The 20,877-nt window shown below is 40.1% G+C and overlaps 1 protein-coding gene across 2 annotated transcripts in view; it reads left to right on the forward strand.

The window, feature by feature from the left end:
* rgs18 (regulator of G protein signaling 18) overlaps nt 1–19,488 on the forward strand; it is a 35,814-nt gene extending 16,326 nt beyond the window's left edge. Inside the window, exons 2-6 of one of the 2 annotated variants that reach the window (XM_060929406.1) lie at nt 8,117–8,187; nt 10,131–10,259; nt 10,349–10,410; nt 12,127–12,293; nt 16,689–19,488. In XM_060929406.1, coding sequence (XP_060785389.1) covers nt 8,135–8,187; nt 10,131–10,259; nt 10,349–10,410; nt 12,127–12,293; nt 16,689–16,934 — 657 coding nt within the window. In that variant the 5' untranslated portion in view covers nt 8,117–8,134 and the 3' untranslated portion in view covers nt 16,935–19,488. Of the gene's footprint in view, nt 1–7,960; nt 8,188–10,130; nt 10,260–10,348; nt 10,411–12,126; nt 12,294–16,688 lie in introns of those variants that run through there. The other variant, XM_060929396.1, reaches the window with a different exon arrangement.
* Nucleotides 19,489–20,877: the final 1,389 nt, after the last annotated feature.

Raw genomic sequence — 20,877 nt, forward strand, 5'->3', positions numbered from 1 at the left:
TTTTTCTGAAAAAGCTAAAATCTGGAGAAAAGATGAATTAATGGATTAATGGAACTAGTTTGACATGAAAACCAAGAATTAAAGGCCACACAGGAATCCTACGATGTTTAATTGTTTTGGGTCATGGCAGCTATCTATCCTATGGAAGATTTACAACTGAATTTGTTCACTGATAAAATAAGACCCTTCAAGTACACTTTTCGTAGACATTACAAATCCAAGTATCTGTAAATATACATGCAGAAAGAATATTCTATGATTACAGTAATCCACAATTGAGATATTTTGATTAGGATGCCACGCTCATCTCTCATCTCCGTTCAAGGATGTGCACCTGTTCCCGGTTGACCTTTTTACCCATCAAACAGATTTGTCTGCAATTGTAATGCGACAACACAAAGCGGCGACGGACATAAAAGAGGATTCAGGACTTGTAGTACTCTTCAATTTGTTTGACCTTAAGCTCTGACAAATGAAAGCTGAGAAACGTTATGAGTCTCTTCAAAGTAAAAACCATTTATTCATGATGGCAATAAGAATAAAAACAGCAGAGCATGTTGAGTTTTAAAATGATAAATATGACAAAATAGGACAATTCCAAGCAAATGCAACAACACAACACATAAAGCGATTAATGCAATATTAGTTACTAGAGGGGCGGCTACAATTATCGACACCTTAATGATCTTTTGGCTGTTGCAAAAGTAGAAAAGACTTTCAATACATAAATCATGCATGAATAATTACTCAAAATTCCACTGGGAAAAAAATGAGTTGATTCCCGATTACTTAGGTGGTGTTTACATTAGACCGTATCCGTATCGTTGTCGTTGCGGATGCACTGTCCGTGCACATTAAAACGCCGGGAAACGACTCCACAGGCGGAACAGTTTGAATCTGCCAGGGCCCACGTATTCAACCCAGTACGTATCTGATCCGGTGCTGTATAAACATTGAGGAACGAGGATACGCAGTGTTGAGCTCTAGCTGACGTCGTCATTGGACGTCACTGTGACATCCACCTTCCTGATTCGCTGGCGTTGGTCATGCCACGTTGGTCATGTGACGCGACTGCTGAAAAACCTTCTCCTCTTTAGTCCCAATGACACGGTGTCCCTGATTTCCATAAAGAACTTCAAATTTTGATTCTTATGCTCTCTCACTCTCTCTCGCTCGCTTGCTCTCTCTTTCTCTCTCTCTCCTCTCTCTCACACTCTCTTGCTCACTCAATCTTTATGTGCTTGCAAGTGGTGAGTGACTTGCGCATGCCCAATATGCACTGGGATCATGTGACGTGCCGTCTAATTAGTCATGTGATTAGCGTATCCGTGTATTGGCGTTGCTGTGTGCACGGGGAACGGTTTTGTTGCGGGCACAGAAATTTTGTGTGTGTACGCGAATTGTTTTAAAAACGTTAATCTGATGATCCGCTGATTTGAAATAATGTAAACAGGGCCTTATGCCGCTTTTCCACTACAAACGCGGCTGAGTCGGGCTGAGCCGTGCCGTGCTGAGTTGGGCTGAGTCGAGCTGAGCAGGGCTATTGGAGTTGCATTTCAACTACAACCGCGCTGAACCGTGCTGGCTGGAAGTGGGTGGACACATTGGGTGGAGTTAGCGAAAGTGGGTGGACGTCACGTGATGTCGTTAAGCGGCGCAAACAGTGACATCAGTGACCTTTTAAGCGGTAGTCTCACGACCCGGATAGTAAATAATAAACATGGAGGACATGGAGTCGTTAGTGTTGCTGGTCTTGGTTCTGTGGCTTGTTGTCACCGACAACGCCAACAGATACTGGCAAGAGCGTATAGATGAGGCGAGGCGCATAAGGCTTCAGAAATTCTCGTAATTCGTAATTCTCCTTCTTCCGGGTTTACGGTGTTTACAGATCCCAGCGTGCTCGCGGGGCGTGTGTGGGCATGTGAGGACACTCCTCCTCACCAATCAGTGCACAGGGGAGTGTCTCCTCACGCCCCTAGCCCCACTCGGCTCGGTTTGGCTCGCTTCAGCCCCACTCCAAAACCGTGCGAGTTTTGGGTGCTAAGCAGGGTTGAAGCGAGCTGAGTCGTGCTGTTCTGAAGTAGTCGAAACGCGAGCCGTGTCGGGCTGAAGTGAGCTGAAGCGAGCTGAAGTGAGCTGAAAAAGGGTAGTGGAAAAGGGCCATTAGTATATCAGATCACGTGACACCGTTCCACAATTATCGACACCTTTGTCCACAGTTATTGACACCATTCCACAATTATTGACATCCAGACGATTATTTATTTTAAAAAAAAATCGGTATGTGGTCTTAAGTTACCAAAACATAGTTTTTATTTTAAATTTGTTTTACGTAGACTTAGTACAAAATATATTTTATATAAATATATCGATGCGGGTGCTGATGTAAATGAGTAAGTAATTCTAATGTTTGGAAACAAATGAACTGATAATGTTTAACCTGTTTCAGAAAATCTTTTTGTTCCACTTTCTACCCGCTTTCTCACATTTTGTTAAATCATTTGTTGTTTTTTTGTATTAATTTCTAGTTTTGTAGTTTACTAATAAATGTCAACAGGTAATGGAATAGAAAAATCTGAATATTTCAAGCATGTAATGTTTTATATGCTAGGAATTTAATTCTGGTCTAATTCTATTTATTGCAATCGGATTCCAAATACTCTATAAACATTCCATTCTGTTATGAATCAGAAAAAAAATTCTTATAAATCACAGCACTTTTATTTTTTTAAAGTACTTCATCTACTTCAACAATGTTACACAAAGATCGATCCATAACAGTTGTAAATGTCACTTAATTCCACAGGGTGTTGATAATGGTGGACACCGGTGAAAGTGATCACTATTATTGACACCTCACATGACTTCTCAAACGTGTGTTTAGATACAAAATGGGGACTGTCAAATGAAAGAGTAAGTAAAAGTAGGTTTGGACAAGGAGATCATGAAATATCAGTGAATTTGATCAGTAAAAACATGTCCATGATCGTTCCACGATGCTTACCTGCGATGATAACGTCTGTGTTTTCCGAAAAATTGCTGATCGTGCTAAAAAAAATTCCATCTCAGGTAACGAGCTGTCATCAGACGACAAGATCAAAGGGTGAGGCGGGTCTTGAAACTCACCTTTGTAAAATTGTTTTTTACTGGTAAATCTGAAAAGGTGTCGATAATTATGGACTGTCGATAATTGTAGCCGCCACCCTACTACTACTACGACTACAGGCTGTGCAAATGATATTCATGTATACAGTACTGCGCAAAAGTCTTAGGCATGTGTAAAGAAATGCTGTCGACCAAAAATGGCTTAAAAAATAATGAAATGAAATGTTTCAATATTTAAAAAAATACTATAAACAGTAATCAGTAAGCCGTAATCAATGAAACAAAGTCAATATTTGGTGTGATACGACCCTATGCTTAAAAAAAATAGTAGTCTCAGGGACAATGAGTGCAGTTTTATAAAGAAATGAGCTGTAGGTTTTACTGAGCATCTTGCAGAACCAGCTACAGTGACACAGTCTGGACACTTTGTCATACTTGCTTCTTAATTTTGCACCAAAACCCAGTAAATTCATTATGTTTTCCTTTTTAATCTGAAAAACACTCTCTTATGGAATATGCTGCTCAGATACAATTATTTTTCTGTAACATTCAATTTTGTGCTAAAAAAAAAACCCAACAACGAATGTTTGGAACTCGAAAATGTTTTTATAATGTTTTGACTCGATAATGTAAAAGTCATAAAAGAGAAATCTATAACAAAGATTGTATGGGGAAAAAAAACAGGGTGCCTAAGACTTTTACACATTACTGTATATTTATGCCAGGCCTCATTCTGCACAGGCTACAACAGCACAGCTTCGCAGACACAGAGTGCGTGCGCTTGACTGGCCTGCTGCCAGTCCAGATCTGTCTCCTATTGAGAATGTATGGTGCATCATGAAGAGGAGAATCAGACAACGGACTGTTGAGCAGCTGAAGTCTTGCATCAAGCAAAAACGGGCAAAAAATTCCAATGGCAAAACTGTAGCAATTAGTATCCTCAGATCCCATATGATTAAAAAGTGTTATTAAACGGAAAGGTGATGTAAAACAATGGTAATAATGCCTCCGTCCCAACTTTTTTCCTTTACAGAAAAATCATTTTCCATTGTAAATTTTTCCTGCTCATGTGAAAATAAATGTATCATGAGGGGGGAAAAAATAAAAAGCATGGGAAAAACATGTGAAGACTTCAACAAATGAAGTCAGTTTGGTGTCTTGTTTTCTTTCAGACCATAAGCATACATTTCTTCGACATGTGACTTTTCTGAAAGAATGGCTCTGTCAGTTTAAAAACAAAAAACAACAAAAAAGCAAGCACACAATCTAATATGTAGCTTAGAAAAAAAAAAGGATATTTCTACTCATCAGGACTGAGAACGAGAATGAGGTGACTTCCACCAGAATGATTCAATGGCTCAGTTGGATGTGAAGCTGCTCCAGGGCCTGTGCATTATGCAGTGAATGCATTCTAAAAGCAGCTTCAGTGCTCACAGGCAACCTGTAACTAAAGGGGAAAAAAAAAACAGATTAAAGGAACGCTCTTTGGACTCAGCAGGGGTTTTGCTCTGAACGTGGCTTTCGACAGTTCTGCTCAGAAATCTAAATAAAAGTAACGAAAGCTTGACTTCAGGTTTATCCACAAATGCAAAATTATAAACATTAATTTCTATGTGTTCATTCAATTTGATTGGTGTGTGTGAAGTAATGAACTCCATAATACCATTATAATACAATTCTTAAGTATCGCAACTAGTGCTGTCAAAAATGTCGCGTTATTATCGCGTTAACTTGACTCAATTTTAACGGCGATAATTTTTTTATCGCGAGATTAACGCTCTGTGACATGATGTAGGTTTTTCATAAGCTTTTGAAACTGCCAGGAACTTGGAACAGAGACTTTGCTTAGAAAAACGATAGCAGCTCGACTGTAATGCCATGCCCCGCACAGCCAGAGTCCTCTGCCCTCCCCCGAAGAGCCACGGTGCTCAGCTTAGGTTTCGTTTTCCCATCGGTGGCTCCAGCCCCACTTTGCAGTGGCTGTGACAAGACGTGTTATGCTCTGCAATAAAAAAAAACATTGGTACAACCAGTGTTCGAACTATGCCGATATTTTCGGGGGGTCCCTTTCTTTCCCTTGGGGGGGTGCTTGCACTTGTCTCAGAGCGCGGATCTCCATCGCGCGCTCACTTCGGATATGCAAATGCTTCCCGTTACACATGATTGCTATGTCAATAAACATCATTTTGCCAATATTTTAGAGACCCCCCAACATTTCCCAAATCATGTTTTCAAGGGATCTCATGTCTGTTTCAGGGGATCTCGGATCCCCCGAGTACCCCCATAGTTCGAACGGTGAGCAAGCCCATTCACTTTTTTATGCTGGTAAGAGAATCACATGGTTTTTCATGTGACAAAAATGTGCGATTAAATTGCGATTAATCGCGAGTTAACTATGACAGTCGCGACATTAATCGCGATTAAATATTTTAATCGCTTGACAGCACTAATCGCAACATTTTTAAAGTGACCCAGCCTTTCAATTTCAAAAATCGGTGCAATTTAGTTCAGTCTGAAATTTGCTTATTGTGATATATGATTATTTCTGTAATATCTCATCTCATCTCATTATCTCTAGCCACTTTATCCTGTTCTACAGGGTCGCAGGCAAGCTGGAGCCTATCCCAGCTGACGACGGGCGAAAGGTGGGGTACACCCTGGACAAGTCGCCAGGTCATCACAGGGCTGACACATAGACACAGACAACCATTCACACCTACAGTCAATTTAGAGTCACCAGTTAACCTAACCTGCATGTCTTTGGACTGTGGGGGAAACCGGAGCACCCGGAGGAAACCCACACGGACACAGGGAGAACATGCAAACTCCACACAGAAAGGCCCTCGCTGGCCCTGGGGCTCGAACCCAGGACCTTCTTGCTGTGAGGCGACAGCGCTAACCACTACACCACCGTGCCGCCTCTGTAATATCTAAAAAAAAAAAACAGGCCATTCTGTGGTTGGGAAGTTATTTAATTTGAGGGGATTAAAGCGAATAATGTGCATGAAATCGCTCACTTCATGAACAGCTGATCACACCGAGGTGCTCGCTGAGCGCCAATATTTATTAGTTTGGTCCTGCGTTTCCTTTCCTTCGTATATAACATAACATCTTTTCTTCTCGCTTTCCGTTACTGTAGTTGGTCTTTCGCGTTTCATTCACACACTCACGTCCTCCATTTTTCTCTCCTGTTTCAAATGTGTATCCCACAATGCTTTGTGCGAACGGGAAAACCCCACCACGTGATGGTGGCATGACGTAGTATCTTGTATTGCCTCATGGTGAAGCAGGAAAAAATAGCAGAGAATTTAGGGCCACGTGGCCTTAAATTCATGAATTGTTCTTTTTTTTTATTGTAAGTCTGTGATTCGAATTCAGTAGCTTTCGGTCCACTAAACAAAAATAATTGAGTGTTGGGAAAATTATTTTTATGACCTGCACTTGAAAAATCTGAAAGGCAGTCTAACTTTAAATCTTTCTTCTACTTATGATTTTGGAATTTTATCAAATTTAAGTCATGTGTATGATATGAGTAAACGTGACCTTCCTGAAAAATTGTGCATAACATCACTACATAGAAACGCACACCATTCACAATTGTGTTGAGTCAAAAATTTTAAAATATCACTTTTATCGTGCGCAAAACTGCCATGGTAACCTGGTTATATACCTGGCTATATACGTATGTATTATGTAGTAGATACAATTCCAAAATCGTAAGTGGAAGAAAGACTTAAAGGTAGACTGCCTTTCAGATTTTTCAAGTGTAGGTCATGAAAAGAATTTTCCCAACACTCAATTATTTTTGTTTAGTGGACTGAAAGCTACTGAATACGAATCACAGACTTCTAATTTTATTAGTTTTTTTTTTTAAATAGAACAATTTATGAATTTAAGGCCACATGGCCCTAAATTCTCCGCTATTTTTTCCTGCTTCACCATGATGCAATACAAGATACTACATCATGCTACCATCATGTGGTGGGCTTTCCCTGTTTGCGCAAGGCATTGTGGGATACAAATTTGAAACAGGAGAGAAAAATGGAGGACACGAATGAAACGTGAAAGACGGACTACAGTAACGGAAAGCGAGAAGAAAAGACGTTATGTTATATATGAAGGAAAGGAAACGCAGGACCAAACTAATAAATATTGGCAGTCAGCAAGCATCTCGGTGTGATCAGCTGTTCATTTAGTGACAGAATGATGGAACTGTCAGTTTGTCTGCAAAGCAGGACTTCCTCTGTCTGCTTGACTGCGCGAAGCGAGCGATTTCATGCACATTATTTGCTTTAATCCCTCAAATTAAATAACTTCCCAGCCACAGAATGGCCTGATATTTTGTGCGATATTACAGAAATAAACATATATCACAACGAGCAACTCGAAAGGCTGACTCGAAAGGCTGACTCGCTTTAAGTCCACATCATGACACTGAACAGATATCATGGCATTACCAGTTATGGTAACATGACCTTTTCTGATGACCGGACAAACTGTCATGACATTTATGACACAGTCATGTCAGTCTTATGACGTGGGGTTCAAGTCAAGTGTTATCCATTGGTCATTGGTTTAGCATGAAGAATAACTGGTCATTTCATACCAATGCCAACATGACGTGACTTGCACTAGATTTGAGATGTGTCTTCTTTTTTTTGATCCACCATTCTTTTATTAAATGGAATGACTTTTTTCAACCATGCCATCTACATCATTTCTTTTAAAAAGTGCCTCTTCAAATGGAAAATTCTTTCTCAGCTATGTTACCGTAACATCAGGGGTAGTTCCCATTGAACAGGAAGCATTAACAACAGGTATGGGAAATGACCTGACAGATACCAGTCTGTGTTTTGAGGATTTGTGGTTAAATAAGATTGATGTCCTGCTGTCTGGCTTTATGAGTGAGAGAGAGAGAGAGAGAGAGAGACAGAGAGGAAGAGTGAGACAGGGGAAAAGCATGGAGACCTTTGTCTTTCTGTTTCCTCAATTTGACTTCTCTGCCCCTAAGGAGGAAGTGTCTTTCAAAATGCTCGGCGAGACCGTGTGGCGTGCTACCAGAATGAAAGACAGCCAATCAAGGTATGTTTTTTTTTTTAATTTTATTATTTTTTGTTGAAATCTTTCAAGAAACAATTGCTGGTATGGTAATACATGGTTGGTATATAAGGATGCATGTATTACTTTGACTTTATGATGACAACACGTTGGCATATTTGCTGTGTCTGCATTGCTTAACTGTTTCATCAGAGCACTTTAGCTTGTATCCAGATATCCTGCAGGTTACTCAATGCATAACCTCAATGATCCGTAATCAAAAAGTGATCGAGATGTGTGCTTGGACACACTGTTGTTTTCCAGTGCTACAGTTTTGGTTTTTCTCTTGACTGTCATGGATCTGTGATATAATGGTTTGCTGTTACAAAACGTCACGAGCAAAATACAAGAGCTTGGAAACGTTCATGAGCCCATTTTACGTTGTTTCTTGCTTGCAACTTGGTCTTCTGAAAGTTGTTTTAAAGAAGTAACAAGGACAGAAATGGTTCATGGCCAAAGTGTACGACTACTTCCCCTTATTTCACATTTTATATCGTGCCTCTGTAAGTCAGCATGACACGCATTATAAATGACTCATCCAACCTCAATCTGGTTAAAATATTCAACTTGATCTCACATAAGATTTCTACACTCTTAGAAACAAAAGGTTTGTTTGGGGTGTTAAGGGTTCGGCGTCGTACACCGTAAAGGAAACGTTGCATGGTTGAGTGACGAGGTTCTCAAAATTGGACAAGGAACTGGAAATCTGCCCTCATTCTTGATTACCACATTGTACATGTTTTAGACTCATTATTTAAAGGTGTCAAATTGGAGCCAATCAGCTTCTTACTTAATCTTTGAGTTGACATCATTTACAAGCTACTGGTTTTTCAATTATTGACATTCATTTCGAGTTCCCAAACAAGCTACACAGCAAATTCCTCAGTGTTGAATTAACACTTTCAGAGTTAATCTGTGTCCATTTGGACATACTGTATATAAACACAGTAGGGTGTTAAATCAACACTCTGGGTGTTAATTCAACACTGGGGATTTTGCTGGGTACCAAGTATAAGAACTCAATAACAAATACAACAACCATGATCATCGTAGGTCTTTTTTTTATTCCTGTAACAAATGTTTTTTAAATCATGGCATCATTGGTGGCTCCAGGAAGGCGCCTTGGAAATTAAATGGACTCTAAAACACCCACCTTTTCAAGTCAGACCCCTCATGATGGTGTAGGAACAAGTCACAAGTCTCGTATGTGGAAGGTGTTAACCATGTTGCAAGGAAGTGGAACAAGGTGTGATTGACGCTCGAAAAATTCCAAGCAAGTCAATGAGACAGTGGCGAAGAATAATTTTAAAGCTACGTACTACTTTAGTTGGATAATTCAAACACAACGTAACATTATTCAATGTTAGCTTGTTGATCCAGTGCATCGCAATAATTTAGCATTCTGTTTATTTTTTATATCAAGCGCTGACACAAGATCTGAAACGTTATTAATGTTATGAAGTTGCAACATGTGTCGGATATCATCTACTTGATCACGTCTTTAATTCACCATTTTGAGTTGCCGAATTAATATATTTAATTTTTAATATTTAATGCACTCACATGTAAAGGAAACATGCGAGTGGTTTGAAGGATCTGTTTGCTTCCATTCACATTAATTCATCACAAAGGTTTTTTCTTTTAATGTCCAAAAAGGTCCTCGATGTCTGTAAACACATCATGGTATGGTAATGGAATGACATTTTCCTTGTCATTGTCATTGTCCTACCTCGCAATGCAGCGAGTACAATGGCTCGATATTTGGTGGACAAACAGGTCTAATGTAATTGGTTCATCCACAGAATGACTGGCCCCAGCTTGTGCCCCCTCTTGAGGAAATGGTCTCGAACCACCTCTGCTGGACCGCACTTTGACAAATGCTGGTTTCTTTTTCTTTTTGGAACTAATGACTTTTTATTTTCATGCAGAAATAAGGACAAGGACAAAGATAAGGACAAGGACAAGGACAAAAAGTATCGACTCAGTCTCCTGATGACCAGGTCTGGCTCGCATGAAAATGTGAGTCCAGAGAAAAAGGTGCCAGCGAAAACCATAAAGTAAGTCCTTTCTATTAAACAGTATACCTCAACGTTGAAATTTGCCATCTGAAATAAATCAGAAATTCTGCCTTATCTGTGACGTGCAGCATTCCACCTGAGGTTGCTTTGAGATGGAGCACTTCCTTTGAAGATTTACTGGCACATCCAGGTGAGATAATGTTAATGTTCATGTTAAACAATGAAGAAGCACTAGATCATGGTTGTGTGCAGAGATCCTGTTAGGAACTGAAGGGCCCAGCTTGATAACAAGACATGCTTCTCACATTTGGTTTGGTTTGGTTTGGTTTGGTTTATTTATGTATATAGGAAGACAAAGGGTATCCAAGGGATTACATGTAAAAGCGTAAAACACTTATTTCCAACATGGTCCCTGGTGGAAAAGGACAAGACATACAAACACATGCAACAGATATCACATATACATTCACATTCCTAAGTCACCTAATTCTCTACTTTATTCCACAAAAAAACCCTGACCTTTTGTTTAAAATCCCTTTTTGTTTCTGCCATTTTAATATTTAGTGGAAGGCTATTCCATAACATAATTCCTGTATAAAAGAAAGAGTTATGTGCCACGCTCTTTGCAGATGGTACCTTGCAAGAGCGGACACTTGCTCTTGTTTCATGGGTATGTTGAGTATGCACCATTACAATTTGGGATCCCAAATACTTAGGGGCTATACCATTAATAATGTTGAACATATGATTCAGTTTTAGCTGTTCAACCCTTAGCTTTACAGGCAGAAAGTCCACTTTCTTAAAATCATTCAAAGTGACATGATATCTAGATGGTTTACAAAATATAAAACAGATCATGTTGTTCTGCATAACCTGCATTTTATTTTTAATTTTCACTGTCAGGCCACTGTACCATGCTGAACAAGCATAGTCAAAATGGCACTGAACAAGCACTGACACAAGAAGTTTTTTTATTTTAAAATCTAACTGCCTTGTGTTACGGTATAAAAATTTCAATTTGGAAGCACTTTTGTTTAATAGCTTCTCAGCAATAGAATGACCGGTCAAAGTCTGATCCAGTGTTAAACCTAAATATGTAACCGTTGTCTTTATTTGAATTTCATTACCATTACATATGACTTTTAACTCAGGTGCCTTTTTTATCTTGTATTTGGTACCAAATAAAATGCGTTCAGATTTCCCCACATGTAATGACAGTCTATTATCTAACAGCCACTCTCTTACATTACTCAGCTCCTCATTAAGGGTTTCTTGAATCTGAGAGATGTTTCTACCAGATACAAGTAGCGAGGAGTCATCAGCATAGAGAATTACTTTACATTTAACAGCTGCTGGCATATCATTTACATAAATAAGAAATAACAAAGGGCCTAAAAGTGAGCCTTGGGGCACCCCACAAGATATTTGCAAAGGTTCTGACAATACTCCATCATAATCACAGATTTGATTTCTATTTGATAGGTATGATTTGAACCACTGTAATGATGCCTGGCCAAAACCCATGCATTGCAACTTAGATAAAAGAATTGAATGGTCCACAGTGTCAAACGCTTTCTGTAAATCCAATAAAACCATGCCAGTATAATTTCCTTTTTCACATCTTGACATTTCAAACCAGTTCAATGCAGATTGGAATTTTTACGCTCAACAAACAAGTAGAACATTTACTGAAGTAGTCCAGTGATGAGGAAGAACTTTCAATAAACACTCCAGCACACAAAACCAAGAAGGATCACTTCTGCATTGCAGGGTGACTCAAGCATACAAACATGTTGCTAGTTCTAGATACGCAACACTGCAGGATCTGTTGTTGTGTCATCAGAGTTCAGCTCTTGATATCATCTCAGATCCATTAACAGCAAATGTGCTTCCTTTCCTGGTTTAGATGGACTGGAGACCTTCACGCAATTCCTGCGCTCCGAGTTCAGCGAGGAGAACATCGAGTTCTGGTTAGCGTGTGAGGATTACAAAAGCACCACGTCCCCTGCTAATCTACAATCCAAGGCCAAGCAAATGTACGCAGTATTTATTGATGCTGAGGCGCCCAAAGAGGTACGCAAGAGAAAAAGCCCTTATCCAGAACTTTATTAGCACAGACCGGTGGAGAACATTTATGTGTTTCTCTTTTCTCAAGTGGTGTTTCCGTACACTTGTTTTCACTGGATATTGGATTTGCAAGACCAGGATGTCACAAAAATTTACTTTGCTGATGTAGAAAGACAGAAAGCAGCCTTACAGAAATATATACTGGACATTTCTCAGTTTCCCAATAACTTAACAAGACGCGCTTATCTAAAGAGAGTGGAAAAAGAGAGGCTGGTGAAGGAACAGCTGTTTATAGCTGCGAGAATGGAAGTGATACTCGTTTCACGGGGTGTTCTGTATCAGTGTAACTATAAATGGATAAAAAAATTTGATTTTACCTTAATCAACAACTTCTGAACAATCAGATTGAAGACATTATTAACGCTGACCGAAAAGCTAAGCTAGCTACTTTCAACCTGTTTTGAAAGGTGTAAAAAACTTGCTTAATAAGAAAAAATTACTTCGTAAATAAGGAAAGATATGAATCAATTCTTTACTTTCGTGATTTGATTCTTTCAAACTTTATGTATCAAGCTAACTAAGTACTAATTCGTTTGAATCACCGGCTGATCCCATCTATGAGTCATAATTCACGTACTGCAGAAGAAATCTAGAAGTATATCATCTAGAAACATACACCGGCCAGTTTATTAGGAACACCCATCCACCATGCAGATACAAATCAAGCCCTTCACTTAACGTTCACAAGGTTCCTAAACATCAGAATGGGATCTCAAAGTGTGACCTTCTTTCACCGTGGCATGGGTGTTGGTTTGAGTATTTCAGAAACTGCTCCTGATCTGCTGGGGTTTTCTTCATACACAACAGTCTCTACACAGAACAGTGCGAAAAACAAAAAACATTCAGTTGATTGAGCGACAGTTCTGTGGGTGGAAACAAACGCCTTGTTGATACGAGAGGTCAGAGAAAAATGGCAAGATTGGGTCGAGCTTTTTTGCCAGGTAGGACTCATATAATCACTCTTTACAACCGTGCTGAGCAGAAAAGCATCTCGGCATGCAACAGAAAACAGAAGAAGTAAAAATGATGACACGGATGCCTAAACAAGCAGCACAAAATAGATTTAAAATTTGTTTTCATGTAGATCAAGTATATTTGGGCGTGCAAATTTATTTGACCAGGTTCTACTTTAACCTCGCGTGCATATCTTTACATGTATATATCACTGCTCTAGTCACTGCCCTGATAAACCTTCCAAAGAAAAAGCCCCTATGACTGAGAAGCGGTATCAACGCGAGCCTGGTGGTTTAGCTTTGCTTGTTTTTTGTGTCTGTTGAGGCTGAAACGAAAAGCCTTTGCAAGAGTATAATGTCTGTAGCGCAAGATGTCTTTAAAAAAAACAAACGGCTGAGCCGCATGGCCACAAGACCGAAGTGGAGATGTGACCGTGTGGTTTTCCTGCTAGCATTTTACAGCTGGGCCTGCAAACACCCCCCCTACTCAGCCACCCACGCTTTTTCGGCCTGAGGAAAAAAAAAAACACTGAAATACAAGTAAGCAGAAGTGACTGAAGCACAATGAACTTAGCATTGTGAAGTTCTTGTAGTGTCCTGACAACTTTAAGAAGCAGTATGGATATTAACCCAATACACAGTAACAAAGATGATGTGAAATTAAACATTCACCGAAGTATTGGCAAAACCGGATAAGACAAGAGGTTGTTCCAATATACTGTACGGTATATTCGCATGGTCAGCGATTATTCGTCCAAAATTGCCATGGTAGTATAAAGCAAAGGAAGGGCATGTTTAATTTACACCTTTTGGTTTATCTTTAACCTTTAAGACATTTAAGCTGCACATGGACTATTATGTTATTATATAAGGAAGCAGATGAAGATGAAGTTCAGAAAACACTGAGTCACTGTGGTGCACCTAGCAAAGGCAAGAAAATGTGCTCGAATGAGGTAGTGATGCAAACATTTGAACTTAGACTCACAAACATCTCAACCATCACCAATAAAGCATGAAATCAGTTCTGTAGGCAATGTAATAAAGCTAGCACTGCATCTAGGACTGTTAGTTTGATAAGAAAAGGAAATGGTCTATCAAGATACTGTACACTGGGGTTTGCTAGTTAGAGCTAATGCTGACAAATTTTTCCATGTATGTAATAGATACATTAATATCCTAGCCTACTTGGATCATTTTTCTTTGTAAGGTCACACAACATGAAATGCACATGTCTTACTCAGGCTTGTAGTACTCGAGTCCAGGACTCGTGCCCTAATTTTAAGGACTCGTGACTCGACTTGGACTTGAGCACTGATGACTTGGGCTCGTTCATTAACTGCATTCGGACTCGTAAATTGGAGAAGAGGACTTGGATTTTTTTTTTTGATTCTCAGGATGACGCCAAAAAAAACCTCCTAACAATACACCCCTTGACATTGACCAGTAACATGAATGGACATCAGTTACTGGACCGCGTTGGCTTGACTTAAATTAATTGGGAAGTTTAGGGCTAGGTTCAACGTAATTTGGTCAAGATTTTTTTAATAAGCTCAACATCTTATAAAAGACCACAATGTTATTCCACAAAATTGAGTCATACATGAGCCAGGCTTGTAGTACTCGAGTCCAGGACTCGGACTCGAGTCTGACTTGTGCCTTAATTTTAAGGACTCGTGACTTGACTTGGACTTGAGCATTGATGACTCGGACTCGTTCATTAACTGCATTCAGACTCGTAAATTGGAAACGAGGACTCTCATCTCATCTCATTATCTGTAGCCGCTTTATCCTGTTCTACAGGGTCGCAGGCAAGCTGGAGCCTATCCCAGCTGACTACGGGCGAAAGGCGGGGTACACCCTGGACGAGCTGCCAGGTCAGAGGAAATGCACGCGGACATGGGGAGAACATGTAAACTCCGCACAGAAATGCCCTCGCCGGCCACGGGGCTCAAACCCGGACCTTCTTGCTGTGAGGCGACAGCGCTAACCACTACACCACCGTGCCGCCCCACGAGGACTCTGATTTTTCTTTATTTTATTTTTTTGTAACATGCCATAATAATTTGGCATAAGATATTTATCTCATCTCATTATCTGTAGCCGCTTTATCCTGTTCTACAGGGTCGCAGGCAAGCTGGAGCCTATCCCAGCTGACTATGGGCAAAAGGCGGGGTACACCCTGGACAAGTCGCCAGGTCATCACAGGGCTGACAGATAGACAACCATTCACACTCACATTCACACCTACAGTCAATTTAGAGTCACCAGTTAACCTAACCTGCATGTCTTTGGGGGAAACCGGAGCACCCGGAGGAAACCCACGCGGACACGGGGAGAACATGCAAACTCCGCACAGAAACGCCCTCGCCGGCCACAGGGCTCAAACCCGGACCTTCTTGCTGTGAGGCGACAGCGCTAACCACTACACCACCGTGCCGCCCCACGAGGACTCTGATTTTTCTTTATTTTATTTTTTTGTAACATGCCATAATAATTTGGCATAAGATATTTATATCTACATTAATTTTTATACTAATTTCGTGCAAGAGAATGCACATTCACCTGTTCATACGTCATGTTCAGAAACAAATGAACGTTAATGGCGCTAAAATGCCTGGAGAGAACGCCCCTAGGATTGTCCGCTTTGCTTATACAGACTTCTCGTGCAGTGGGAAAAAATGTGTTGCTATGTGTCCCATATATAGAAGAACTATCGAGGAGACGACAGGGACAGCCTTGAGCTTCAATCGCCATTTGGCAAGACTCCACCCAGAGAAGGAAGTGACACGCTATGTTCATTGCTCTGTTGATAGTGGGCGGGGCTTGCTTGCTGAGCGATGAACTAGCTAGTGTTAACCCTCTCTCATGTTACTTGCCCTGTTGATAGGGGGCGGGGCTTGCTGAGTGATGAACAAGCTTTTTATCTGTAGCCTATTAACTAAAATGGGGCAGTCGAGCAGTAACGTTAGTCCAACACAGTAGCAGAGACGCTTTCACATAAAGGCAGCAACAGCCACCATCAAATGGTGCAGTTGGATTCTTGTTCTCTGACTCGACTCAGATCAATAGTAGACTTGACTCGGAATTTTCTTTAATGACTTGGACTTGACTTGGATTTGAACACTGGGGACTCGAGACTGGACTCGGACTCGAGGTTTAGTGACTCGACTACAACACTGGTCATCATGATGTGAAGTTATTCCCATGCTAGTTGTATCCAGAACACTGGAAATGCCTGGACTGCTCATTTTTCAAAGAATAGCTGCCCGGGAAAAGGCTTCTACCAACACTGATCAGAATTGAGAATTCAGCAGCGATCTGAAATACATTTAATATATATATATTTTTTTTAAATATGTATACATATATATTGTATTACATGTTACAGATCAATATTGACTACTCAACCAAGCTGGACATTCAGAAGAACATTGCACAACCAACGCAGTCGTGTTTCGATTCAGCGCAGAACAAAATCTACGTCTTGATGAAGAAGGACTGTTACCCACGTTTCCTCACATCAGACATCTACCTGAGCATAACCAAGAGGAAAGCAGCTCCTGTCATGACCAGGAGAAGGTCTCGATCTTTTGTCTTCAGTGACCGCGAGGATAACGCAGCAGCCTGGTTGTAGCTCCTCGACGTCAGTTAGTAGAATAGTTTCAACAATCATAGCTGTGCGTTTTTCGCACTCAGTGTCTCGGACAGTATTTTTTCCTCTGGGTCAGCAAAAGAGGTGAGCTTAGATTCAAATTTGCAGATTTGATCAAATGACATCACTGCCAATATTGCTTCATGTACTCGCTTAGCATAAAATACTGCTATTTATAGCTAGATAGTGGGCATACAGGACCGTGTTAAGGCTAGCAAGCTAAATATTGAACTTAAACAACATCAACATCAACATTGCCTGTCTAGCAGTAGCTTATATTTCGTCGCTATCCAAGTTCACCAACAAGCTACGTTAAATGAGAAACTGCTTGATGGTCAGATGGTGTTTAGTTTGATTTTCAGCTACAAGGCAAATCACAGGTTTATATCAACGTGCTTGTTAAAATGCAATGCGTTATCGTTGCTATAGCAGCCGCTTGTTCTCAGGGACTTCTCTCAGATGATAGACATTATCTAAAACTAATAAAAATGGATTAAAAGTGTTAAACATGTTAACAAAGAATGACATCTAATCAATGGATATCATAAGATTGTTCTGTAAGAAGGCAGTATTTAACATTTATGGAAGGAGTCTCCAGTGCCAGAGCTTTGGAAAAGAGTATAGGACCAAGGAGTTTGTATAACAAGCTATATTTGTGTGTGTGTGTGTGTGTGTGTGTGTGTGTGTGTGTGTGTGTGTGTGTTAGTTGTTAACATTAAAATAAAGAAAAATGGTGAGAGAAAGACTGTTTATTGCTGCTATAATGTAGTGTCTTGCAAAAGTATTCATCCCCCTTGGTGTTTGTCCTGTTTTGTCACATTACAAGCTGGAATTAAAATGGATTTTTCGGGGGTTAGCACCATTTGATTCACACAACATGGCTACCACTTTAAAGGTGCAAATTGTTGTTTTATTGTGACCCAAAGAATAATTAAGATGAACAAACAGAAATCTGGAATGTACATAGGTATTCACCCCCACAAAGTCAATACTTTGTAGAGGCACCTTTTGCTACAATTACAGCTGCAAGTCTCTTGGGGTATGTCTGTATTAGCTTAGCACATCTAGCCACTGGGATTTTTGCCCATTCCTCAAGACAAAACTGCTTTAACTCCTTCAAGTTAGATGAGATGCGTTGGTGGACAGCAATCTTCAAGTTATGCCATAGATTCTCAATTGGATTAAGGTCTGGGCTATGATTAGGCCATTCCAAGACATTTAAATGTTTCCCTTTAAACCACTCCAGTGTAGCTTAGCAGTATGTTTAGGGTCATTGTTCTACTGAAACGTGAACCTTCATCCCAGTCTGAAACCTCTGGCCGACTGAAGCAGGTTTTCCTCCAGAATTGCCCTGTATTTAGTGCCATCCAGCTTTCCTTCAGTCCTGACCAGCTTTCCTGTCCCTGCAGGTGAAAAATATCCCCACAGCATGATGCTGCCACCACCATGCTTCACTGTAGGAATGGTGTTCTCAGGGTGTTGGGTTTGCCCCACACATGGCATTTCCCATGATGGCCAAAAAGATCCATTTTAGTCTCATTTGACCAGAGAATCTTCTTCCATGTGTTTGGGGAGTCTGCCACATGCTGTTGGGCAAACTGCAAACATGTTTTCTTAATAAAACAACAAGTGGTAGGCATGTTGTGTAAATCAAATGACGCTAACCCCCAAAAAATCCATTTTAATTCGATCTTGTAATGCAACAAAACAGGACAAACACCAAGGGGGATGAATATTTTTGCAAGACACTGTACATGATAACTTGTTTTGCAACATTAAATGTACAATCTATACAATTCAAGACGTGATGCTATCGGAAACTAATCAGCTTCGAGGTGATAACAGGAAGTCAACTCGACAGGAACACGTCAAGCAACATGACGCCATCCTGTCGGTGATTATTTTCCTATAACAGCACACCCCCCAGAATTCAAACCAGGAGCCAAAGTCGTTCGCAAGCTAGCTAATCACAGATAAAGTGTTGCAGCCATGTCAGATGATCACATTTGCAATTTCCTGATCACATTTAACTTATGCTTCACCCCTTGTTGTCCCAGGAACTCCTGTCACTATGCAAAATCCTGTTCATGACAGTATCAGTATTGCAAGATTTTTTTTAATAGAATATCTGTTTACAGAAGTGTGAGTATTAAACTGTGAACCAGGAAATTTGTTTCTTGCTCTGAGAAGATTTGTATCTTTTATGAAAGCAATACAGAGATATTAGGGACTAAACCATTTCACCGTTTCACCTTTCCTTCCAGTCTAGATCAATGTGTTAGTTTATTAGTTCCTTCCTAATCAGGAGATTTATTATTAGCATTGTGTTTTGTTTTGTTTTTTCACATTAGGACATGTTCACATTCAAGTACTAACATGAGCCTTGAATTATTTATTGACTAAAACGTTTCCCTTTGCTCAGCCTTTCATGCTAATCTATTTCTGTCTCCATGATTACAATCATATCTTGAATTTGTAAATTGTATATACAACCTGTGTGATAAACCACTGTAAAATAAAAGCATTTCTCAATCAACGATTCATCTTGATGGAACCCTTCCTCGAAGATGAGAGTGAACTAAACAGATTACAGCAGGAGTGCATTCCCCATCTCACTTTACTTGAACTTATCACACTTCTGTATTAATATTGATCTCCGAACAGCTAAATCACATCAGCAAAATTGTTTTAAAATGACGTTGCTGTTGTATTGTTAAATGTGCTTATTAATTTTCTAAGACAGCATCTCTGACAATAGTGCTGATTGCATGGTTTACACTGACACACTCATTCTAATACATGATTTTTTTCGGTAGTAATAACAGCTCATTCACAGGGACTTCTATTCACATGATCTAAGACTCACAATAAATAAACAATAACAAAAACACGTTTGTTTTAAACGTTATTTAAGAAAGAAAAATGTATAACCATTAATATGGTGAAGAGTTTGCTATTTATGGAAGGAGTCTCCAGTGTCAGTGCGTTGTAACGGTCAGAAGTAAAGCTTAAGGAAAACATTGTTATTGGAAAATATTGTAACTTATTGGTAGAAAGTGTAACCCTACATCGCACCACACCCACCACTGCTGATTATTTGCGAGAACAACATGCACCCAAGTGTTTCGTTTCTTTGATAATTCTTGGTTTAAAATCGATGCCAAAAAAAATTTCACCTCTCACGAAAATTATCCATGAACAAAGTCAAAGTCTGTTTCAAGAAAGAATATGAAAGAACAACATTATCCTTTCCTTGTGAGCACTAATCCATGGATCAATAGATAAAGACCTTTAAAGTGAAAAGCTACGTGTGCATTGGACATCTACAGTGGGTATAAAAAGTGTACAAACCCCGTTAAAATGATAGGTTTTTCTGATGTAAATAAAAAGAGACCATGATAAATAATTTCAAAACTTTTCCCACCTTTAATGTGACCTATAACCTCATCTCATCTCATTATCTCTAGCCGCTTTATCCTGTTCTACAGGGTCGCAGGCAAGCTGAAGCCTATCCCAGCTGACTACGGGTGAAAGGCGGGGTACACCCTGGACAAGTCGCCAGGTCATCACAGGGCTGACACATAGACAACCATTCACACTCACATTCACACCTACGGTCAATTTAGAGTCACCAGTTAACCTAACCTGTATGTCTTTGGACTGTGGGGGAAACCGGAGCAAACCCACGCGGACACAGGGAGAACATGCAAACTCCGCACAGAAAGGCCCTCGCCGGCCACGAACCCGGACCTTCTTGCTGTGAGGCGACAGCGCTAACCACTACAGATTGCAGATTGCGAGGGCATCTCTTGTGCACAGCCCTCTTCAGGTCACCCCACAGATTTTCAACAGGATTTAGGTCTGGGCTCTGGCTGGGCCATTCCAAAACTTTTTTGGGGTCATTGTCATGCTGAAAGATGAAATT

Source organism: Neoarius graeffei, chromosome 1 (assembly GCF_027579695.1).
Source record: "Neoarius graeffei isolate fNeoGra1 chromosome 1, fNeoGra1.pri, whole genome shotgun sequence".
Classification (NCBI taxonomy): Eukaryota; Metazoa; Chordata; class Actinopteri; order Siluriformes; family Ariidae; genus Neoarius; species Neoarius graeffei.